This window comes from Nematolebias whitei, chromosome 21 (assembly GCF_014905685.2).
Source record: "Nematolebias whitei isolate Nwh7 chromosome 21, NemWhi1, whole genome shotgun sequence".
NCBI lineage: Eukaryota > Metazoa > Chordata > Actinopteri > Cyprinodontiformes > Rivulidae > Nematolebias > Nematolebias whitei.
Genome location: NC_056518.1, coordinates 9,190,835 through 9,217,425, shown reverse-complemented (window position 1 = coordinate 9,217,425; position 26,591 = coordinate 9,190,835). Strand labels below are relative to the sequence as shown.

The window sequence follows — 26,591 nt, the reverse complement described above, 5'->3', positions numbered from 1 at the left end:
GATTGTTGGGTTAGGGCAGAAGTTCTCAAACTGTGGGGCGGTAAGAGCTTTGCCAGGGGCAGTGCAGCATCGCTGAATATTTTAATATTTTTTCCCCAGGTTGAAACATTTAGCATGCAGAGCTAATGCCGCAACGCCTCGTTAGCCCAAACTTATTTTAAGGACGCACGGCATACAGTAACAGATCAATCTATTATGATCCATCCATTATCTTTATCTCCTTATTCCTTTATGGGCCGCGGGGGGTCACTGGTGCCCATGTCCAGCTTATTTTTGGTCTGTGGGAGGAAACCTGGAGAAAACCCATGCAGCACGGAGAGAACAAGCAAACACCACCCAGAATGGTCCTTGGCTGGGATTCGATCCATCAACCTTCTCACTAAGAGGCAGCAGCTCTACGAACTGAGCCACAGTGCCGCCATCTATTATATTTATTTTTCCCTTTACTAGAGTGCAGTTTTGAAAAATGGATATGTATGCTATCACTAAAATCAAGGATTTTTATGGATTTAAGTGAATACTTTAATATTTCACTCATTGTTAAGATTTGGTTTTGTAGAGGAGTGGTGGCACAGAGGTTAGAGAAGGTGGGCCTGTGATCGGAAGGTCGCCGGTTCAACTCCCCGTACCGACAACATCAAAATGTGGGTGGTAAAGGTGAAGCACCCACACCTGTTTCCACCCTCATTTGCTCCACTCTGAGCCCTTGAGCAAGTCCTTAACCCCCACAATCTGCTCCCTCAGGTGCCCTAGATAGCAACACTCTGTTCCACACAGAGGGCTGTGGTAGCTCAGTGGTCTTTGGTTGTGTCAAGATAAGATAAGATAGAACTTCATTGATCCCGCAGGAAATTGTTGTGCCAGAGTTTCAGTACAAAGGAACATGCACAAGGAATCACACAAGATATAAAAAAAAAAATTACAGAGAATATAAAAAATAACAGAATGTAAAAATACCAGCAATTAAGTTCTAAAACAGGTCAGGTGCAGACAGAAACTTTAAAGTGTTTATTGTAGTACTGGATTAATTTTATTGTCCTATATATAGAAAAGAGGAGGAGTCAAAAAGTTTCCTGTGATGTTCTGTGGAGCACCTTGGTGATTTCAGTCTACGACTGAAGGTGCTGTGGTAAGAGTCCGGTGTGGCATGGGAGAAGAAGGTCAAGAAGGGCATCCAGCGTAAAAACAATTGCCAAGTCTTCATGCGAGTTGGTTCGCTGTGGCGACCCCTGAAGAAGAGAGCAGCCAAAAGAAAAGAGAAAACAAAGTGAAGAGGAAGCCTGACTAAAAAAATTTGAGAACCACTGGGTCAAGTTTAAGGTTCTTTATTGTCATTCGCATCACATGTGGTACATGAGGTGGAACGAAATTGTATACTCAAGGTCCCAGTTATACCCAAATATAGCAAAAATATAAAGTATAAAAAGAAATATTTTATTATTACTTTATTTTACCAGGAAGAAATCCATTGAGATAATCACTCTCTTTTACAAGGATGTCCTGGAATAAAAAGAAATAGTATACAAGGATCTAAGATATACACTGATATACGCTAAACGAATGCTAAACAATTCGCTAAAAGATCTAAGATGCGTATACGCTAAACACTAATCATGTAAAATAATACAGTATATTAAACAGCAGCCCACACATGAGTCTGCAGTGAATAGATGGGTATGAATGAACACAGCAGCATGAGATCTGTATCATGGATAATCAGCAGCACAGATAAGTCACATATCACCAATTAAAGTGGCATTGCGGTGATTATTCTGGTTAGAGATTCATGAGTCTAACAGATTCAGGGTATAAGCTGTTCCTCAGTCTAGTGGTTCTACACTTAATGCTCCTCAACCTTCTACCTGAGTGGAGCGGGGCAAAAAGTGTGTGCTGGGTGAGTGGGGTCCTTCATGATGCAGGTGGCCCTCTTCCTGCATCTGGAGGTGTAGATGTCTGTGATGGTGTGGAGGCTGACTCCGACAGTCTTCTGTGCAGCCTTCACCACTCTCTGCAAAGCTTTTCCGATGTATGAAAGTTGGTATTTAATGCATTTAATATTTTTAATCTCCATAAGTTAGACTCTTACATAGGGCTGGACGATATGTCCAAAATTTTTATCACAATATATTTCTTAATTTTGGTCGATAACAATATAGTTTGATATCGATATAAACAATATAAAAGCCTCAGAAAAACTATACAAATTGTACAATTAATGTTAACCTTTTATTTGTAAATAGCCTTCAAAAAATGTTGAAATCACCGTCATATAAACATAAAACTCTCACCTTTGTCAATTCTTTTAAACGTATTAATTAATTTAAGAGAAACAAAATAAACAAAACAAATTAATCAAAACGAAGGGGGAAAAAATGAATGTAAAGGGTGCAGAAAGAAGAATATCTGCCCCTTTATTAAAAAAATAAAATTAAATAACTACAAACAACAACTCGGGCTTGAACCCCAAAGCAAAAACAAAAAAACATCAGACATTTTTCACATGGTATCATACTTTCCTAACAACTTTAACTTAATCATCTTTTTAAACATATACATTGTTTTAGAAATGTTTTTGGGTGATATCGAGACCATTCCACAATCCTCTTCCCTGAATTACAACGCAGCTCCTTCACACCATTTCTGTATGGAGGTTTTACAAACATTTCCATTCTCTTGAAGCTGTTAATGACTCTGCTTTTAATATATTTTAATGAAATATTTGGGGGCAATATTTTTACGAGCTTTATACATGACTTGTAAAATACTATATTCAACCAAATCATACATTTTTTATAATTTCAATTGATAAAGTTTTAATGAATAAATGATTAAATAATATATTTGTTGGGTGACCATAGGACTTCCTACTAATAATTCTTATAGCTCTTTTTTGTAAATTAAAAATAGGGTTTGTAATTGTTTTGCATGCTTTTCCCCAAACTTCAATACAATAGATTAAATATGGAACAATCATTACATTATGCAATATATACAAAGCTTTGTTATTCAAAAGCTATTTTTACTTTATTTTGCTATTTTTATTCTTAAGTAATTTACATGAGATTTCCATGTCATCTTCTCATCAGTAACGACATATATTAATACTTTTAACTTTAAACACCATAACATAACCCATACAGCAGATGTTTGCTGCACGTGTTTCTCTTTGGATACAGCTGGAGGTGTTTCAGGGAACGTTGGCTCAAACTTTTACTGTGCTTCATCTTCTGACTCTCAGCATTTTCTATTGAGTGGAACAAGTTAGCTGTGGTCCCACTGCTAGTTAGAACGACTCTCCGTCACACTTTGCAGCACTGAAACCTGCAGTTAATCGGATCTTAGAAAGCCGAACCACTTCCACACCACTGAATTAGTCTTTCCTCTTTTATCAGTTATGTCATTTGCTTTCTCTTCACTTGTAAAAGCTTGTTCAGTCACATTCTGACGGTCATGGGAACTCATTTTGAAGCGAAAACTTAACGCGCATTTTAGATTAGCCTAGCCTAGCCTGCTATTGCTGACTCCTTCTGAACTCGAGCTCTGCGTAACATCTACGTCACCACACACTTACGTAGTTGTGTCGCACCTTTTTCTGTCCGTGTTGAAACTGAAGCGCCCGCTTCAACCCGAACAGAAAAAGAAACGTGTCAGTGAAACACTGTAATCCTATCGAAATATCAAAAATGTGCTTAAAACTCATATCATCGTTATTGAATAAAAGTATATCGCGATATATATCGATATTGAATTATTGTCCAGCTCTACTCTTAATTATTTTTTGTTTTTTTACTTCGGCATCAAATCAGAAAGCTTGGACTTTAAAATATGCTTTGTTATTAAGATTTTTTTAATCATCCTTTCACTTTAACTTCTGCAACAGTTGGAAACAAATATATTCTCGTCACATGCACACTGACATAATCTTGCTGGACTTAATTGTCTGGAGATAAATTGTCCTCGTAAATTAATGGTCTCTGTGTGCTTTCTGGCCAGAATGGTGGTGATGCTCACTTCAACCTTCCACTGAATAAACTAAGTAGCTAATTACACTTCAGTCTGTAATCAAACCCATGTCAGGTTGTGTGAGAACCTGGATTTGTTTTCTGCATTTTAGTTAAATACGGAAGCAGCTTAAACATTTTATGGTTCTCTCCTCAAATTAAAGTTTTTTCTTTTCTGAAATCCTCTCTAAAATATGTCATATCCCATTACACAAATTTGGATATGGTACATTAGCAGGGAGAGTGCTTAAGCTATGAATATGTTGACTTTCTTATGTTTGAGTACAGAGGGTTTGCTTGCTGGGGGTTGGGAGCTTTTTTTTACCTCTAAAAAGTTGCCTTGAATTTTTCTCCCTTCGGAAAGTGATATGTTTTTGCAATTCAAATATTTGCTCATTCTCCTCTCCATTGCAAAGCTCTCTTTGAAGCCAAAGAGTTCTATCAGGACCAATGACAGTGTGAGTGTGCAGCGTGACAGCGCAAGAGGCAGTGCTGGACTATTTCTAACTGCATATTTAAATAGCAAGGAAATCCAGAATCAAAAATGTATGCAAATGACGGCATGTTTTGCATGCTGATATTTTTACAACTTGAAGCTTGCATATTCAGGTGGTGCTCGGTACGTGCCTGGCTTCCGCAACATTAATCAGAATTACTTAATGTCTTCACCACATCCTTGATCTTTTTCCTAACTAACATTGCTGGGGGTAGGAGGTCTGCAGAGTGCTGTTCTTATTTTTAATATAGCTTTACTCAACATACTCCAAAGGCCTAAACTATTTTATGAAATTTTGCAATTGTGAAATTCTTAATTCTAAGCTTTTTTGAATTTCTTTTTATTAAAACTATTAAAATCAACTACTCTAACCACTTAGCCCCTTGTGCAGTATTGATGCCTACAAAAATGTAGATGTATGCATTTGTGTATGTCATTTATTTTTTAGATACATTGAGCTTGTTCTTTAAGTGAAACAATTCCATGTTTTCATCATATCAACAGTAATACCAATAATACTTTGTGTAGATACTTTGGGAAATGTAAGTGTAGCTGTTTGTGCAATAAGCTACATATCAAGACAGTCCAAAAATTGGTCAAAGGTCTGTTTGCACTTCCTAAGCAAAAAAAAAAGGGTGCAAAATAATTAATTGAATTGTCATCTGTACGAACGTTTCTTGCTTTCTGTACCCTATAATTCCAACCTCACTTTCCCCTTTCCCTTCACCACATTTTCCCATCTTTTTTTCTAAACAGCAATTAATCTCATTTTTAGTCCAATTTCCAGCCCTCTGCTAGTGTCAGAGTGAGTCCCCTGTTTTGTTCCTATTTGGCTTGGTTCCTCTGCATAGTCATTAAGGGCCCAATTAATGTCACCCTTTAGCTGAAGAGTGCTCATTTTTATTGGGGAGCTGACAGTCACCACCATGAGTGCCGCAGTGTAATATGCATTAATTGCCCCGTAACACTGGTAATTACCAGTTCTTCAAGCCTCTCAGTAAACTGTCATGCCCAGACACGACTTCTTTGAAATAGATTACTCATTAGGGGGACCTGCCCTGTTTTCCAATGGGGGCTCGCTGGGTTGGCATAAAGACGAAAAAAAATCTGGTGCTTGAACAAATAGTTGCCAAAAGCAATTTCCCATTACAACTTCCCTGACTGCTTTTCTCTTCCTAGCCTTTTTTTTCTTCTTCTTTTGTTCTTATTTTATTCTCTCTTCAGATGTTTAGCTTTCACTGGAGGTAAGGATAAGAAGACGGTGAGGTCCATCAAAAATCTTAATCTTGTCTCCTTGGGTTGAAACCCTGCCTTGAAATATGACAATTCTGAACATGGCATGCATTTATTCATTCATCCATTCATTCAAATGCATGTAGTTAGTTTTTTCTACCTTTTGCAACAGTGCTATAAATAGAGATTAACGCTTCATGAAGATTTCAGTGTGCAAGATAAAGGTTGTGTGAATGTTAACTTCTTGTTCAAATATTGTAAATAACTTTGCTCAACTTTCATTGCTGCAAACTATACTGTAACTGTTTTTACTTTTAGTTTTTAGTTTTCGAGCTTGAATCTGTATCACACAAACAATAAATGGACTGTAAGAGTTAAGTGCTGAATTAAAAGAAAAGTTTAGTGAACCATTACCATGGATGGAGTTTAAGTGCCGCTTTTGCTTGGTAATAAGATAATATGTGGGACAAACCGAATTAAACAGCACTTTAGCAGTCACACACCTTTTGCACAATAAGGTGTTGGCTCATGTAATCACCCTTGATGTAATATTTAGATTTGACCCCAGCTTTGTAAATCCTTCAAGTGTATGTGCTGCTGATTCTACTCTGGACTTTGTGTGTGTGTGTCATTACCCATTTATCATAGCAAGGACAGAAACCAATTTTGAAGACCAGAGAAAAGCTTCTGTAGTAGACGAGCACATAAATAGAAACCACGTACATCTATGCACACACAGATTCACAAAGGTCCTGCTTTTGTTTTATCTTCCTTATAGCACCTGCTTCAGGCAATCTGCTCCCACTCGTATCAAATGAATTTTGTCACGGCCTTTCAGATTCTCATCCAGAGACGCGCTAATGAAAGGAGATGGTACAATTTGAACTGACCTGGTAGCAGCCAGCAGTGCACAGCTGAAAGCAAGGGATGGGGATACACCCCTCCTTGATACGGAAGACAAGTCAACCATCTACTGATATACCCATTACCCTTCTCATTAATACCCTGCAGACCATGGTGTGCGAGTGTGTGCGTCTCTGCACTGTTGTGCATGCATTTATCTGTTTGTGTTGGTTGAACACTTATCGAATTGTTTATGACAGGCCTAATTGGGCTAATTGAAGACATTAAGATTACCTGTCAGCTGTGTGTATCCAGACTCCCCATCTGTCTGACAACTTCTGACAAGTGAGGGACCCCGTAGCATCTGTGATGATGGAGCATTCCCAGGCCGTAATGGGAACGATAGGGTCCACTCTAATTTGATGTGGACAGCCTTAGCTGTGAGCATTCAGCATTCTTTGTGCGTGCCTCCTTGCTTGTGTGTGTGTGGGGTGGGGGGGAGTTGTTAACTATAAGTGAGAGTTGGCCAGGCTAATGGAATCCCCTTTGGCAAAGTGACAAAGGGATGAGGCAGTCTTAGGGGAAGAGTGAAAGAGGTCTTCGAGTGTTTATAGACATGAGAGGGAAGGTGCTCGAGGTGATGGCCTGCTCCGTCTGAATGACAGGAGAGGAAGTCTGATGTCAGATTGTAGAAGATCACCAATAGTTTAGACCAGGGGTGCCTGAACTTTTTAAAGAACCAAAATCTGTCTAAAAGATACATTTAAGTATCTTACACTATTGCATTATCTTAATAAAATCATGCATACGTTGATACATATTGTATTATTTTGTTTATATTCACTTTAATTATAATTTGGTTGAATATACAACTCTGTAGAAATGTAATGATTCTTTCAATCCTCTCAAGTGTTTTAAAATGAAATAATCAGCCCTATCTTCCTAGGCTTAAGGAATGTGCCTGTGCATATCTGTATCAACTCACCCTCCCTATTTTTTCCTCCCCACTTGTTTCTCCTGTGTGGGCATTGCGTGGGGCTTTGCAGTGTCATCGCTATGACAGATCAACGCTGTCAACCCAGGAGATCCCTCTGTTTGTTTGTTCTACTCCAAAAGGGGTTAAACTGTCAAGTTGACAACTCACAAGACCCTTAGACTCTGCCCTGCTGCCTCTCCCTCCCTCCCATCCACCTTCATCCCCAAACGAGTGAAAATCAATACCAGATTGCCTGAGGACCACTGTTTGGTGTGGGCCTGACCCCTGAATGTCCCCCACTCTGCTTCTTTCATTACATGTAGCCCAGTATTTAACTTCCCATCCTGATCCCTTGCCTAATTAGTTTCGATAAGCTCTGAGTCGCTCACTCCTTCTCTTCTCTATCTGTGCGTCGCTCTCCGTCTCTGTTACACGTGTTTAAAAAACAAACACAACAGACATTTTGCTTCCTTTGCCCTTTGAAGGGACACTCTGGACTGGGACTAACACAAATCCCAACACGTGCACATAAGCCCTCTGCTCTTCTTGAGCCAGGGTTATTGATTTGTTTGCTAAGCAAATTTCTAAAAACGACAATGAAATTAGATTTTCACCCCAGATTTTCTGTGAAAACACTGGGTTGTCCAAAATAAATTGTACCTTTCAGTGGGTCTATTCACTATACTCTTCTGCTCTCATTTTTAATTTAAATAAATACGGTTTAACTTTAGATAGCCTACAAGCTCCACTGTTTTATTTGAATGGGGTCTGTTTGTGAATCTGTATGTGGTTTTTTTGTACAACCCTGATGTTTTGGTTCTGTTACTGCGCTGGCTATCCCATCGAACACTGACAAGCCACAATGACATGTTAGCCCCCCTACCCTGCTCTCTCCTGGGGGCTAAAATTACCCTTAGGAATGTAAACAAACTGCCTAGTAAGCACACAGATTTCGGCGGACCTTTGCCTGCGTTTGCCAAACTACGGCAATTCCATTTTGGACTGATTATTGGGATACCTTCAGTTGACCATATTACTCAACCAGTACAACTAAAACACTGTGTGAATTATGCTGCTGCATGCAAAATGTTTTATGTGCCTGAAAGAAAAAAGCATTATTCTGTAATTTGTATTTCTTTTAGTGTCTCTTTTCCTTGTTTCCTTTTATCTGAAAGAGAAGCACTCTCACCTATTCATTAGCTGTGCAGGATAGCCGTAAGCTGTGGAGTCTGGGTGAAAAAGTTCAGTGGGCCGGGCGCTGACATGTTGATTTAGTGGTGGTAATACGACTGCACTTCCAAAGGTGCTGACTTGGACGAAAGCCAGACCTCCTTTTTTTTCCTCTCCTTCTTTCTCGCTCCCTCTCTGGGAGACATTAGAGACCTCACTCTAATTTTGGGCCAGAGTTGTTCTCATGGATGCAGAGGTCAGGAGGCCTACACAACAAACATTCACACCTGCCCTTCCATGACTTTTGATTCTGCCCTCACTCAGATTTCTGGTGGATTTACAAAGTAAGACTGCTGACTATCACATAGTTTAAATTGCACTTAAAATTATACCGTATTATAACATTTTCCCATTTATTCTATTTAGTTACTGTATATAAGATGAGGTAAGATAAGATAGAACTTTATTGGTCGATAGGTATAAAAAAATAGGTTTAAAAAAAAAAAAAATTTTTCCCCGAAATCATCGTTGAATGTAAATATATATTTTTGCATTTAATGATGAATAAGTGATTTGCTTATATTGTGTGCTCGATGCCGCAGCATGTGTGAGTATGTATGTTTCAGTACCACTTATCTCGTGACCTCACATTCATACATATACTCACTCTACTTTGCTGTATGCATCAGGCGCCGGGTTAGCCTGCCCTACCAAGGCCAGATAAGGTTACAGTGCAAACTGTTGTTGATTAGGGCCGTGCCTGTAGTGGGGAGAACGTCCTAAATTGAAAACACATTAGCAGATAAGGGTAGAATTAGGCACAGGACTGCGAGGGGGTGAGAAGCAAGGGCAGATCCAAAATGGCTGTCGTAGTATCTACCTTTGACTGCGTTTCCCCAGAGACAGGTGGCAATTATCAGCCAGGGCTGGTGGGAGTTCACAATATCAGGTTAAAGGAGCATGTATCCCCCTGACAATGTGCTCCTCTCAGTCTGTACAAATCGGCCACCATGGGGAGCTTCCTGTCTTGAAGCAAAACATATATCTGTGAAATCATCAAAGGTCAGGGGAAAAAACTTCCATATTTGTGTTGTTTATTGTGTTTGGCTTGATAAGCTTGTAGGCTTCATCTGAAAATATTCAGAATGTCCTGGTCATCCTTACACCAGTATACTGTATGTGTCTGTTGGAGACGAGTTGGCAAATAGCAACAAAGCCTCCAAAATGTCTTGAAACATTTGCAGTGGTTTTCAATTTCTTTGTGAGTCACAAAGGTTCACAGTTTTGTTACTTTAATTTTGAAAAGTTAAAAAAAAAATACTATTTTTAGTTTTTGTCATTTTAGAGCATTAGGACATCTGCATGAGAACACTCTAGTAGTGTCATTCATTCAACCTTTATTTATACAGGCTAGCCTCATTGAGCCACAGGGACTCATTTGCAAGAGGGACCTGTTCCAGACAGAACATATAAAGTACAGACAATAAAACAGTAAACAATGATAACAATAAACTAGTGTAGTCTACGTGATACTCAGGTGTACGGAGTATACCTACTAGAAAAGCTTAAGAATTTCAGTATACCCATTATCATGTTGCTGCTGATCTGTTTCATGTTGCCGCTGATCTGTTTCAATGTTGATGTGTTCATGCGTGCACATCTGCTCACAGACTCATGTTCATGTTTGTGCTGATGTTCAATGTTTTTATGTTATGAGTGCTTAGTGTATATTTAGTTGATGTTTTTCTTAGTTCATATCTTAGATGTTATTACTGTTTTTCTTATACATTTTATTGTTGGATGTAACTGGGACCCTGTGTACATAATTTCGCTCCACCACATGTACCACATGAGGTGCGAATGACGATAAAGAAACTCTGACTCTGACTCTGACTGACTCTGACTTAAAGTGCCAGTGATACGTAACATTTTAGACACGTGTCATTGAGACGTTAAACGGCAGTTACATGCTTCTGTAACAATCTATCAATATGCAGCACTTGTTTATTACATTTTCTTATCCAGTGAATTATCGTATAATTATGTACTTACTATTTAATATTTGAACATGTTTTGCTTCATTTTATAAATAATATGTGCCATATACCATGTGCTCCCTAAATAGGTCTCTCTTGAAAATGAGTTCTCGTGGCTCAATGAGACTACCTGGATAAATAAAGGCTAAATGAAAAAAAAATATATATATATATATATATATATATATATATATATATATATTATATATTATATATATATAACATGTTTAATACAAAGTCATCTGTTGTACAAAGTTTGTTGTACATTTATTCAAATATAATCATCAGAGAAATTTGGAAATGTTCAATATGCTTAAAAATCAAAATAGACCGTAACATTGTACTAACCAGTGTACTTTGGTTTCTAAGCACAGCATACCCACTACAACAGTGTAGACTAAACCACTGGAGCACTCCAATGACAACACACATTCAAGGCTACAGTCCTAAATATCTAGGTCTAAAACGCACTCCGTTGATAATCGTTTAAAAAAAATATCCAAACCAGCTTCTATATCATTTTCAAAAGTGTAACACTCCAGTAGATTCCATCATAAACATGCTGCCTAGATGGGACCAAAGCAGGCCAATGCAGGTACAGCAGAGATGGACAACAAAATAGCATGTAAGGCCTAGAATACAGTTTGACAAGCTGTGCACACAGAAATAGGCTAATATTTTCAAAAAGTGACCAGCAGCCTCACAGATCACTGGCTGCTTGGTCTTAATCAGAATTCAGTGAGTGAGACTGAATGTTTGCCTTTACAATTCTGAGTCACCAACTAGTTTTCAACAGTGCCACCCCAGTGAGATACTTCAAGGATTCAAGGTTCTTTATTGTCATTCACATCACATGTGGCACATGAGGTGGAATGAAACGGGGTCCCAAGTACATCCAACAAAAATACAGATTATAAAGAAAAACCGTATTAAGATCCAAGACATGAACAATAGAAATACACTAAACTAAGAATACACTAAACTAAGAATACATTAACTAAGAATACACTAAACTAAGAATACACTAAATACACTAAACTAAGAATACACTAAATACACTAAACTAAGAATACACTAAACTAAGAATACACTAAACTAAGAAGATACTAAATACACTAAACTAAGAATACACTAAACTAAGAATACACTAAATACATTAAACTAAGAATACACTAAACTTAGAAGATACTAAATACACTAAACTAAGAATACACTAAACTAAGAATACACTAAATACACTAAACTAAGAATACACTAAATACACTAAATTAAGAATACACTAAATACACTAAACTAAGAATACACTAAATACACTAAATACACTAAACTAAGAATACACTAAATACACTAAACTAAGAATACACTAAACTAAGAATACACTAAATACACTAAACTAAGAATACACTAACCTAAGAATACACTAAGTATTAACAGTACAAAACAATGTTCCATCAACAGCAGCACAAACATGAGTCTGTGTGAATTGATGAGGACTAATCACAGCAGCATGAAATAAATCAGCAGCATGAGATCAGCATCATGGATAATCAGCAGCACATATCAACAATCAAGTGGAATTACAGTGATTTTTTTTTCTTCACAGTAAGTACAACTTACCATTATTCTACCTTTACTTTCTCTTTTACTTTGTCTACAGATTATATTGAAGGTCCTCTCAAACATACAATTATATCCTAAGGACATATTAGATGTACATTTGCCCTTATTCTAATTCACTGCATGGTGCAGTTCATGCAGTCTTGTGGTTTTAAGTAGATTTCTTTTGGAGGAGACATCGTTTGCAGCAATCACCATAATAGAGTTTATTAATATCAGCATCTACTGTTAATGAACACCCACTCAGTGCATCGTAACAGAAGAGATCAAGCCATTTTCATGATGTAGAGTGTCATTACTGAGGGTGGGGAGTCAATATCTAGGAAAAAACTGTATAAATATTAACCCTTACTCCACCAGAGGCTTTCCTTTGTTTCATTTTTAACACAAGTGATACTGTTTATCGTTATGATTCACTGTTTGAAGAATAAGTTCATTTGTTGTGAACTTTCACATGAATTGTTCTTGGTTCTTTAGAGCCGTCTTTAGTCGAGTGGATTCAGGCAGTGCCTCTTGTTTGGACTAACTTTTGAACTCTCAGCAGACAAGCCCAGAGTGCGCCTTGTTTGGTTTTGCTCCTCGTTTATAACAGACCTAAGAGTGTCACATCACATTTCTCCATGACGCCGTAGATCTGAGCACACATTACACACACACAGCACACTTGTCCCTCAGATATGTGTTGCTAATGTGTTAGGCGGCACGCTCAGTTAAGAGACGTAACGAGTTCCAAACACTGATTAAAACTCCTCCCTGTGACTGGAGGATGTTTTAAGAAAGGAGGGCATCAAACATCCACTTCTTAACCGTTTACAGTCCACTTGATGTCGTCATGCAGGGTTTATGCATCTTGCTCTTGTACTTTTAAACCAAAAATAATTATCATCTCACTAACATGTAACTAAAGTAATCAGTCAGCTGTCAGAGTGTGTGAGTGTGTAAGCTGATAAGGTTTTGGTTCATTTGAGTGTGTGGCAGAGGAGATTCAGTGTTTTTTTTATTTTTTTTTTATTTGAGAGTGAGGTCAGAGAAAGTGATACTGATGTAGGAGATAACTGTGATAATGTGAAGTCATTAGAGAAAGAGGGTTTTATGTATCAGTTATTAATAAATTAGCATGATAATTGCTGCAGATAGTTATCGATCTAAGACGGACCACCTAAATTCAAAGTTTAGATTAAGTGGTCAAATCCCTAAGGTTGATCAAAAAGCTAAAGCATATATTGGCATATAACAGTTGTCTTCCTGCAACACATCTTTAACACTTCACATTTTGAAAGTTGGATCACAAATAAATTGTTTTCCTGGCCAGATTTTTTTTTTTTTTACGGTGCAAATGTACTCATTATAAATCATCAAACAAATTATCTAGTTCTATAGGGAAGATTCAAATTTGTGCTTGTTTATGAAATACCTTATATGAAAAACAAGCAAAGAAGTTTAATATTTTGTAATACTTCATGTTTTACATCCACTTAGGAAAATTTTACAGAAATCTATTACTCCCAGAATAATTAGTACAAGTGAATAACAACCTTGCAGCACATCGCTGCAGCTTCACCACTTTTCAGTCTTGTACTCCTTGCACTTAAGGAGCAATGCATGTAAAAAATGTGGACATTGTGATTCAAGCTACATCATTTATGGTGCATTCATTAAAACAGACATTTTGAAATTGAGAACAAAGCATGGGGAGGCAGTGTAGTTAATTTTGCATCACTTGTTTTAGTCAACAGTTTTAGGTTGTTTTAGATGTTATGTAAAAATAAAACCTTGCAATTGAAAAGTTTTGATCATTTCCTAGTTTGGCATTTTAAATACTTATACTCAAATGACAAAAACTGTTTGGCAGTGAACACCACCGTGCACCACCTCCCTCTGTGTGACTTATTTAAATGCTTTGTATTATGTGAGAGTCACTGATATAAATATTTATACTGAAGGAAATGGTACAACACTACTGTATATTCATCCATCCATTGTCTTCCGCTTGTTCCAACAATACTATATTTATTTATTTATTTTAACTTTATTTATCCAGGTAGTCTCATTGAGTCACGAAGACTCATTTTCAAGAGAGACCTGTTTTGGGAGCAGATGGTGGGGGTTAATAGTAGGGATGGGGCCGATCCGATCCAGTATCTGTATCGGCCTCCGATACCAGCATAATTTACGTATCGGATTTTCCGATCCACCTGCCGATATTTCCGATCCATGATGCATGTTGGCTTCAAACTATGGAATGGATTTCCTGAACGGCGGCGTGTCTCATGAGCCCAGAGTAATAAGACCCGCCTCACATTCAGGAAATCCATTTCATAGTTTGCAGCAGCTACAACGGGAGGACTGAGTTAGCAGCACTGTGGCTAACAGCTAACAAACTTTTCATCTAAACATGTCCGCTGTGTGGAAGTATTTTACACTAGAAACACCACAAGACAGCAACGTGCAATGTCTGCAGAGCCACAGCGCCACATTAAACCACGTTAAAGTTAGCTTTACGATGGACATTGGAGCTCCGTGGCTTCAGCGGGGCAGTACTCTTTGGTCAGACCAAAAGAGGCAACTCGACCCCGGTCAGCCGCGTCCAATCTGCCCCGCTCAGTCTGCCCGTCTCTGAGGAGGGACAGACTGAGCACAGCTGCCCCAAATCAGGCTGCCTGCTTCGGATTGAACAAGAAGACATCGCTGAAACCACGGAGCTCAAATGTTTACAGAGAAGTTGCTAAACTTCATCATAATTAATGACCAACCACTATCACTTGTAGAAAACAAAGGATTTCACAGCTTGATACTTGCAGCCAAGATATAGTTTACCCTCCAGGAGATATTTATCAGTACAACAGTAAACAATCATAAAAAACATATGATTTGAAAATTATAATAAAAACATTAACAGCTACATTATAAACTGATGTAAAATACTAAAAACGGGAACATGTCTGTTGGTTTATGCCATGAACTTAGCAGGTGTTTGAAGCCATTTAACATTTTATTTTATTTAATTCATTCATTTAAAAGAAACAAAATTTAAAAAATAATCATCAAAAAGAAAACATTGAATGAAAAGAGTGCAGAAAGAAGAAAAAATATATATATCTGCCCCTTATAAAATATAAAATAACTTTAAACAATCACTTAAATTAATCACTTTAATATCCACTTTAAAACTAGGAATAAAAAGAAACATGTTTTGTGTTAGAATTTAATTCTAACTTTAAAACTATCCAAAATTAATAAAACTTACCTCAAGTTGCCTTTTTGGACATGCATGCATATATTTGTACAAATTGTACTTGAGAGGAGATTATTACAGCCTCATATAAAATCAATGATGGTCATGATATCGGAACTGGATCGGTATCGGACTATATTCAGACTTGGGTATCGGGATCGGATCGGAAGTTTAAAAAAGTGGATCGTGCATCCCTAGTTAATAGTAGGCCTGTCACATAACAAATTTTGCTGGGTGATTAATTGTCTCAGAAATTATTGTGATAATCGATAATATTGTTTAAAATTTGACAATAGTTAGTAATTGCCAAATTTTTAAAAAAGTGTTTGTTAATTTTGTGTGTGGTATCTTTTTTTAGACCACTGGATGGCAGTACAAGACTGTTTGAATCAAAGGATGGATAGTGAGCGAGTGAGCAGAGTGTCTCTTTAAGAAAAATGGGAGGGAGGCCCCTTGACGTGACATGGGCTGTCTCCTTCCTGTTTTTTTGGTTCTCAGAATGACAGATGCTCAGTGTGGTTTGAGCTCTTTAGCATAGCATTTGTCACACAAAACTTTTAATAAAAAAAAAAAACAGTAAACAATTTCTCAGCTTCTTTTTGCAGAGAAAAATGAATTTTTTAGGCAAAAACACGGGTTTCAACCGTAAATTTTGGAGCTTTGACAAGACGGAGGTTTTTTCCCAAGGTCAGCTTAGCTCGTAGCTTAGCTTTTCAGCTTAGCTGCTTTTAACATCCAAAAACATGATTTTGGATGTTAAAATGGATTTTAACGAGCAAAGAGAAAGGGAGGGGTCAGTGAAGATCCATTTTGGTGGCCTTGGGATTGCGTCTCTGCTTTTTGCAGATGATGTGGTCCTGTTGGCTTCATCAGATCATGATCTACAGCTTTCGCTGGAGCAGTTCGCAGCCGAGTGCGACACGACCGGGATGAGGATCAGTTCCTCCAAATCTGAGGCCATGGTCTTGAGCCGGAAATGGGTAGAGTGCCCTCTCCGGGTCAGGGAGGAGGTCCTGCCCCAAGTGGAGGAGTTCAAGTATCTTGGGGTCTTGTTCATGAATGAGGGAAAAATGGAACGTGAGATCGATAGGTGGATAGGTGCAGCATCTGCAGTGAATCAGACGCTGTACAGGTCTGTCGCGGTGAAGAGAGAGCTGAGTCAAAAGGCGAAGCTCTCAATTTACCGATCGATCTACGTTCCTACCCTCATCTATGGTCATGAGCTTTGGGTTGTGACTGAAAGAACAAGATCTCGGATACAAGTGACCAAAATGAGTTTTCTCTGCAGGGTGTCTGGGCTGTCCTTTAGAGATAGGGTGAGAAGCTCGATCATCCGGGAGGGACTCAGAGTAGAGCCGCTGCTTCTCCACGTCGAGAGGAGCCAGTTGAGGTGGCTCGAGCATCTGGTTAGGATGCCTCCTGGACGCCTCCCTGGTGAGATGTTCCGGACACGTCCCACTGGGAGGAGACCCAGAGGAAGACCCAGGACACGCTGGAGGGACTATGTTTCTCAGCTGGCCTGGGAACTCCTCGGGATTCCCCCAGAGGAGCTGGTCCAAGTGGCTGGGGAGAGGGAAGTCTCGGCCTCCCTACTTAGGCTTCTACCCCCGCGACCCGACCCCAGATAAGCGGAAGAAAATGGATAGATGGATGGATGCCTTTTTATAACTGTCTATTGTTGTCGTTGTTGTCCATTGTTGTCATCATTTTTTGTTGAAATCAGGTCTCTCTTGTAAATGAGTCCTCGAGGCTCAATGGGATTTACCTCTCTAAATAAAGGTTGAATGATGTCAGTCCAGGAAGTCGAACCGGTGACCCTCCGATCAGAGGCCTACATTCTCTAACCTCTGCAACCCCACTCCCCTATAATAATAACAATATTAACATTAATAGTGCAGTTTTTTTTAGCTTAATGCTTTTACACAAAACGTAGCTTGTGCTAGTTATAAACCATCAACTATTCTTGCCTAATTATAATTTTTTTAATGAAAATTGTAGGTTAGTTTACAAAATTTAAGTTTTTATAACGGTATTGCCTTTGAATGTACCACTCCATAATTCATGAAAAAAAAAACAAGTTTTCCAAAAAGCTTTTTTTAATATTTTTCTTCTGTGATAATAATCTATACAACCACCTGGTTGTGGGATTAAACGACAAACAAATTTAATGAGAAAAGATCAATAATGCTTCATAGCAAATCTGTATTTAGTTTAAATAATTACTTAACCACAAAGAGAATCTCAAAACAACATTATTTCATTATGATTTCATAACGATACGAGGGGAGGCAGCCGTCATATTGAAAGCTGTGCGCTCCATGTTAATGCAGCTGAGTTCTGCTTTGCGCCTCTTTTGTTTCCAGACTGCTTTGTTCATGTTTAAAAGCTCCTGTCTGGATGTGGCTGGCTCCATCTGTGATCTTTGAGAGACCAGAGGCATCATAAAGACTGACTGGTGTGTGCAGCCATTTTCACAGAACTGTTTTATGAAAGCGCTTCACGTATTGGGCAGCTCGTTACCACCACCACTTTCACTTACTTGTGTGTTAAAATTAGCCAGAGTGTTTGTGAACGAACGGTGGATCAAGTTACTGAATTTAGAGCAAAACTGGTCAACGGTGACAGTTGTTACTGTAATCTTTTAATCTTTTGTGGCCGTGTTTTGTATTATTAAATTACAGTAAATTCAACAAGTCACAGCACACTGACTCTCTCCCACATTTCTGTGTTCAACTTTACATCACCCGAGCATGCATGCATACTCAGTCGAGCCTTTTTTCAACCACATCCTGCCTTTCATTCAACATAATTACAATGTCTGCATCTATGTTGGCATGTAAAATGTACAACTGTGTGCTTCACTTACCTACCATTTGTATTTTACATACCTGAGCTGAATTTGATGCATTATAAAGACATAGCAAGGAGAGTGTAGCAAAAAGGGTCCTATTCTTAACTGTAGTCATGTTAATAACTTGTCTGTGGGAGGTTAACACTTCTGTTCAAGCTCTTTTATTTATGGTGAGTAGGCTGTATAGTTTGTAGCAAGGAATTATTTACCTCCCTGTTCTAGGATGCCCCTCTGGGCAGAGTCAGCCTTTAAATATCCGATTTGTGCACAGAAGCTGTACTTATCAGTGTGTCATCTTTGTCAGGCTGGCTAGCTTGCTACAAGCACTTACTGTAAGGCTATTAAAATACACAATGTGGTGGATTTACAGTGATTAGCTGCAGGGCCAAATCACCTGGCAAGCAAGCCTTGGATCACTGCCACTTCTAAAATTTCACACCCACTAATACATCATTTAGCCACATTCTAACCCTGTAAAAGCTGACCTTTAAAAAAGGGGGCATTTGTCACTGAGACAAATTTTCTTTCTCTTTTGCTTCGGACAGTTCCAGTTTTCAGCACATATATTTGCTCTTTTTGTACCTGATCAGTCTTTATGCGGTCCGTCTTTAAAAGAAGTTGAGCAGGTTTCATACTCGCTTTCTAGAGCAATAAAAGCCTAAATAAGGCTCATGTTTGGCAATGCTTTAGCAGCCCAACCCTGTGACCTGATGTATGGATGCTGAAAACAAAGAGGCCTTTATGGAGAGTCCTCGGAGACGCAGAGTTCACCCTCAGGTAGAGGCTTGCTCTGTCTAAATCATTTCTGAGGCATTTGTTTGAAGCAGCTCTTGTGTGGTTTAAAAAAATATATGATTTTATTACAGATCATTTAGATTTAAATAAAATGTCACACAAACTAGATGTGTAAATGATTGTTATTTATTAAATCTTTTTTTATTTTTTATTATTCCAATTCCAGAACCATGTTTCAAACATCCATCCATCCATTATCTTAACGCGCTTCTTCCTTTTCGGGTCACGGGGGTCACTGGTGCCCATATCCAGCCATCACTGTGTGAGAGGTGGGGGACACCCTGGACAGGTCTCCAGTCCATCACAGGGACACATAGAGACAAACAAGACGAACAACCATTCACTCTCTTACTCACACCTAAAGACAATTTAGAGTTACCAATCAGTCTAACATGCATGTTTTTGGTCTGTGTGAGGAAACTGGAGTACCCGGAGAAAACTCACGCATGCACGGAGAGAAAGGTCACTGACCAGAATTTGATGCAGCGACCTTCTCGCTGTGAGGCAACAGCTCTACTGACTGAGCCACCATGCTCAGACACGCCCATGTTTCAAACAATAGCAACTAAAGCTAAAATAAGTCATCTAACATTCTGAAAGATACAGAAATTGAGATTAGGTGAGAAAATATAGTAGTCCCTCAAGTAAGAATGAGAATGAAATAACCACCTTAAGGTCAATTGTATTGGCAAATAATTAATTAGCTGAAGTTATAAATACCAAAGAACTTGTGGGTTTCAGCATGTACAGTGCATTAGGATTCATAAAACTAAGAAATACATGAACCTCCAAACATACCTTGCTTATGTTGAGGCTCTGTTCTAGTAAAATGGCTGTTTCCTTAAATACAGCTGTGGCTAAGTGGTTAGAGCAGTCATCCTCCAATGGGAGAGTTGGGGGTTCCATTCCACCAGCAGTCACATGCTGAAGTGTCCCTGGGCAAAACACTGAACCCCTCATTGCCTCTGATGTGTGTCCCATCTATGCATGAATGTGATAAAGCTCTGATTAATCTTTGTATAGATCTAGTAGAGTGCTGTATGAATGGGTAAATGAGGCACAGGTTGTGTTGTAAAGAGCTTTGAGTGTCTGGATAAGATAGAAAGCTGATATATAACTACAGTCCATTTACCATTTAAAATAAGATGAAAACAAACTATTAAAAGAAAGGCTTATTAAAAAAGCAACATAAAATTCAGAAACGCTCCCAACCCTTGGCTTACTTCTAGCTAATGTATGATAGACTAAGAAAAAGTAAGAAACTCTCTTTTCTTCTGATGATTCTTCTGTTTTTGCTGGAAATGAACTCCTCGTCCTGTTAAAAAGCTCAGACCATCATAACTGTTGATACAAGCAGAAGCCCTACACTTGGCACACGCTCTTTTGAAAAGGATCCTTTTATAACTAAATAAATACTATAAGTACTACTACCATATAATACTATGGCAGCACGACGGCTCAGTGGTTAGCACTGTTGCCTCACAGCAAGAAGGTCCTGGGTTCAATCCCCGGTTGGACCTGGGGTTTTTCTATGTGGAGTTTGCATGTTCTTCTCGTGCTTGCGTGGGTTTTCTCCAGGTACTCTAATTTCCTCCCTCAGACCAAAAACATGCATGTTAGTCTGCCTTCAGGCCCAGACCTGTCTTGCAAAAGAGATCTGTGATCTCAATGGGATTTGCCTGGTTAAATAAAGGTTGAGATGCTATAAAAAGTAAATATTTCAAACCACATACCGTATTTTCTGCCGTACATGTCGCACTGCCCTATAAGTCGCATCAGTCCAAATATGTTTAATAAAGTGGAAAAAGCCATAAATTTGTCTCTTTGCCATATAAGTCACATCTATTATGCGTCACCGCTGACGCGTCACGTTGGTTACGCATCACTGCTGGCAACCTGGAAATGAGGGAAGTGTTGTGCCAAAAATAGATGGGCTGCCAAATGGTGGCCGCGGGAGCGTGCACGGGAGGACTTTAACAAGAATTTAACAACATTAACACTTAAAAACAATTATTTGTTTGCTCAAAATTACAGCAAAGGTGTGTCTCAGCCTAACTCTTCCTTAATAAATGTACTTTGACGTCAAATCAGCTGCATTTCAAAAGCCGATACGCATAGGAACACGCAGAAGGACAAGTCACTGCTCATTTCTTCAAAATTTAACAAGATAACCACATAAAAACAATTATTTGTTAGCTTGACTTTATAGTAAAAGTTTGTCTCAGTTGAACTTTTACTTAAGAAATGCACTTCAATTATCAAATTAGCTGCATTACAGTGGGGCAGCGCAGCAAAATGAAGCTGATTTCACGATTGCTCCAAGCGGGCAGAACAAAGGTGGCAGGCTATGGCAAGTTGATTGTGTCATTAATAGCCACTTTTACCTATTGCCAGACACAACGGCATGCCATACTACTCGAGTGCCATCTAGCGTCTGAAAATGGTAGTGTTCAATATTTTCAAAAGAGAGGATTATTGAGCATGCATCAGGATATTCAATATTTTCAGTCAGAATGAATGAAAATGGTTATATCTCAGCCAAAATTTGGATTATAAATATGGAAAAAAATCACAAATACGTAGCTTCGGTGTTAAAGTCGCAGTGCATGCAAATTTCGCAAAAAAACTGACTTATAGGGCGAAAAATCTGGTATGTTGTCTTTAAGGTATTTTTAATGCATCACAAACTGTTCACTCCCACAGTATACGCATATGAATGATTCATACTATGTTCATACTTGGAAAAATTAAATTATAATAATTGGACATGATATCTATATATATTAGATATATATCTGATATAGAATGTGATATGTTGCAGATAGAACAGAAGTAATTTATGAGGCAACAGGAAAATATTTCACTTTCAGCTCTACATTCGCCTTTGTCAAATCCTTAACTTTTATCCATTGTGACAGTCAGAAAAAAACAATGAAACACAGTAAACATCCTTCTATTTCATTTTTTTTAAAACTATAGCTAGCATCAGATTAAAAATAACATTTAAAAATGCAATAAGATTGTTTCCTTATGCAGTTGGCATTTAAGTTGTTTCCCATTAAACACTGGCACCAAATTCTTGACAAATCATTGAATTCTTTGTTGCTTTGTGTTTTTGAAACACTATTCTGTGGAACAGTTACATACGGTGCGTGTACACTTTTTATTTAGATTGCAAAGACGGTGTTCTATCCTCGGCTGTGCTGGAAGGTTTTGCTTCGTGGTGTGTTGCGTGTGCACAGTCGTCTAATAACACTACCTCTTCACCATTCAAGGGTTTTTGTTCCTGAGTGCCTCTCATTAAGCTGTAATAGTAAGACGCTTGGCCCCTGCTGAAAATGTGATCACAAGCCGCTCATTAACACTAACGAAAGCATGGCTGCCTTGTCAAGTGGCTTTCTTGCTGAAATTAAGTGCATTTCACAAACAATTTCACCATCTTGTTATATAGTTAGGTGTTTATTGGAAGATGGTGGAGTCTGACTTTGAGGCTGTGCGTAATAAGCCATCTTAAAATAAGTTAGCCGACATATTAGACCTTCATTTGCTTCAGATTCAAACTGAGCTTCTATTTGTTTCTTAAGGCCTACATTAGTTTATAAGGCTTCATATTTCTGTGCAGTGTTTGGTTGATGTTTGGAACTTTCCCCCAAGAATCTCATCAGGCGTAGTCTTTGCCCCCTGACCCTCCCACTTTGTTATTGTTTCTATTCTGCGTCTCGGGTTTTTTTACCTCAAGGTCCCTGTAGTATTGACTTGTATTAATGCTGAGTAGGTTTCAAAGACCATTTGTTTTCTTTACGGTATGGAAAGGCCTTGGTGACATGGCTCCCCAGTGTTTATAATTTTGCTAGTTTCAATTTGTACTTGGCCTCCCCTGACAGACCTGGGACATGATGTATCGTGCACCGCTGCCTTATCTGTTGATGTACAGTTTTAACCTTTTCAGAGGGCTGCCTTTCTGCACTCTGTTGAGAGCGTGCTCCCTTTTCTCCTTCTTTCCAGCCTTACATTCAGCCAGAGCACAGGAAATGCATATAGCATGGCGGCTGAATGAAAAGTAGAGCATAACCTCTTTTCAGAAGGCGTCTAATGTAAATGTTTAGGCTGTGTCTTCATAACATTTCCATATTAAGAATCGGTGGCCATGTAGAGCAGTGGACCGTGGAGATGATGAGAGTTTTGGGGTTTGGGAGTTTGTTCAGTGCTGAGAGGCTGAGCTATGAGTGTGACATTGTGGTGAACTTGCAGTGTGCATCTGCAGGACTGAGCGCTCTGGCCCGCTCGCTCTTGGATACAGCACCGTAAATCACACACTGTAAAGCATAGGATGGAGTGCAAGAGCATGTACTGCTGCAAGGGCCTCTTGGAGGGAGGGGTGTGTGTGTAGTCGCATATTTTCTTGTACGCGTGTCTCCACAGAAGTTCTGTATGTAAAACATGCACCGCCTCAAGGCTCCGGCCAACACAGCACGGTGCACGTATATTTCATAATGTCACAGTATTTAATTTCAATATATAATGTCAAAATAAAATATTTGATGATGGCACAACAGCTCAGTCTGAAGATCATATTTTCGTTTTATGTTCTTACAGTATTTCACTAAACGTCAGCTGCTTGTAGCTTTACAACATCAAATATCTTATCACAAAATGCTAAAAATTCCAAAATATCACGATCAAAGTACCAACTTTATGGGTTTGAGTTAAAAATTCAACATCGAATGACTGATCACGTGGTCGAGGTTTCATGTACTTTACCTTGAAGCTGAACTTCCACTGCTCTCCGTGGCCCTTCGGTTCGCTTCCTTTCTAGTTCTCCAGAGGCCTCGCAGCATTGTTAACTGTCTGAGAGCGGAGTATCTGGAACCAGAGCGTAGTCAGCCCCCCTGAAACAGGTCATGCACGTCGGGGCTGAAGTGCTCTCCAGCCAGAGTTCAAATTGAACATGTTTTTTATGCATGGCAACTAATGTTCAAAGAATAGACATGATATATATGAGGCAGAAAGGGTCATGGGTGGCGCTTCGAGGATTATTAAATAACTTGACAGGAGATATATTTTCTTAAAGAAGTAGTGAAATAACTTCACTTTCCTAGTAAATATCTCGGACTGTAGCAGAGCCTAAAATATACAATAGCTACAGTGTCCTCAACATGTAGCAGCTCCAAAAATATTACTGCAGAAGGCAAGAAAATAGAGAAATACATCTTTAAACAGCGTCGAGTTTTTTTAATTTAACGTACTCGCCACCGTACATGTCGCACCGCTGTATAAGTCGCATCAGTCCAAATATGTCTAATAAAGTGGGGAAAAAACATAAATATGTTGCTTCACCGTATAAGTCACATCTATTATGCGTCACCACTGGCAACCTGGAAATGTGGGCCGGTGTACCAAAAATTGTTTGGCTGCCAAATGGTGGCCGGCGGAGCGTGCACAGGAGGACATTAACAAGAATTTAACAAGATTAACACTTAAAAACAATTATTTGTTTGTTCAAAATTATAGCAAAGATGTGTCTCAGTCTAACGTTTTCTTAATAAATGCACTTTGACGTCAAATCGGCTGCATTTCAAAATCCAATTTGCAGCTGCGGGAGCGCGCAGAGGGACGACTCGCTGTGCATTTCTTCGAACTGTAACAAGATAACCACCTGAAAACAATTATTTGTTTGCTCGACTTTATAGTAAAGGTGTGTCTCAGTTGAACGTTTCCTTAATAAATGCACTTTAATGGTCAAATCAGCTGCATATCACCTGGGCAGCACAGTGAAATGCAGCTGATTTAACGTTTGCTCCAGGAGTTGCGGATCAAGACAAAGGTGGCTGTATGGCAAGCCAAGTGTCTCATTAATAGCCACTTTACCTATTAATGAGACACTTGGCTTGCCATATTAGTTGAGAGCCCTCTAGTGGCTGAAAATGTTAGTGTTCATTATTTTCCATGTCAGAATGAATGACATTGTCAGATCTCAGCCAAAAATTGGGTTCATAAATATGTGGGAGAAAAACCATAAATACGTTACTTTGCTGTATAAGTACAGTCGTGCTAATTTATGCAAAAAACTGTGACTTATACATTGAAAATGATGGTATTTTTTCCCATTAGAAAATGCAGTTGTAGCCAGTTAAGATCCAGTTTCAGTTTCAGTCAAAGTGCCTGTGACTCAAACAGCTGAACACTGTTGGACTGGCAGACATGGAGCAGGATGTTTAAGTCTCAGACTTTGTGTTGACCTTTGCATGCTTCACTATGTGCCACAAGATTCCGATGACAGGATTCAGAGGCCCTCGGTGCAGTGTTTGTTATTTTTAAGAATATTGTTATTTCACTGCCATTGTAATGTGACTGAAAGTGGATCAGCCATTTGTAAAGATCCTTATCTACTAAGTGGCTTTTTTTTTTGTTTTATTCAGCACACATTTCCTGTATGTTGATCAAAAGAATATACACAAGCTGTGATATCTACCACAAATTATTCAATTTCTAAATGTATTTCTGCTGTTTTGGTTAATCTTCTGTTTTTAAACGTAGCTAAAAGTGTTTTGTTGATATAAATTTGGAAGCATATAAAAAGTCCCACTTTTGTTTGTTTTTGTGCTGCAGGTTTGGCCCTGGCCTTGTGATCTACTGGTATGGGTTCATAGGAGAGTTGGACTGCCAGAGAGACCGAGGTATCTTACTCAAAGATTGTTTTCCTGCAGACATCGTCACACTGTGTCACACCACCCAGCAGGAGCAATCAGCAGAGAGCCATAAGGAGGATCAAGAGGAAAGATTAGATGTGAAATAGGGAATAACAGCAAGGAGGTGGGGAGGTTAAACACTGAACTACGCAGGGGTGGAGTCCTGCTATAGATCCGGAAGCAATTTGGCTTTCCTGCAGCGTCGGATCAGCTGGCAAAAGATCTGCCCTGAACTCCACCTGACCCTCTTTCTCCATTCGTATCTGGCTTTCTTCCTGTCATTCACCACAACAAAGCAGCCTCCTGTAAATATCCTGATGCATGCTCAATAATCCTCCTGTAAACACACTACAGTGTTCTGCATCTGCAACAGTGCACAGCCAGACGCTGCTTACACACACACACACACACAGTGGAAGGCCATGGTGCTCACCAGGACCAGAGCAGGACATAAGACTCTTGCTTATCACACCCAAAGCCCTGGTCTTTGTCACTCCTTCCTCCTCCGTTCCATTGGCAGATAAGAGAGGTGCGGTCTGGAGGCTTGGTGGACGCCTGCCTCTCACCTGCGTCACTCAGTGCCCTCTCAGTCACTCTGCGGGGGGTAAACAGGATAATATCTGATTACAGCTGCCCTCCCAGCGACCTG

The 26,591-nt window shown here is 39.0% G+C and overlaps 1 protein-coding gene across 1 annotated transcript in view; it reads left to right on the top strand.

Moving 5' to 3' along the window:
- Window positions 1–26,329, top strand: part of cdin1 (CDAN1 interacting nuclease 1) — a 77,611-nt gene extending 51,282 nt beyond the window's left edge. The window contains exon 12 of the mRNA XM_037695408.1: window positions 25,863–26,329. Within this exon, the coding sequence (XP_037551336.1) occupies window positions 25,863–26,049 (187 nt within the window). The 3' untranslated portion in view covers window positions 26,050–26,329. The remainder of the gene's footprint in view (window positions 1–25,862) is intronic.
- The last annotated feature ends 262 nt before the right edge of the window (window positions 26,330–26,591 follow it).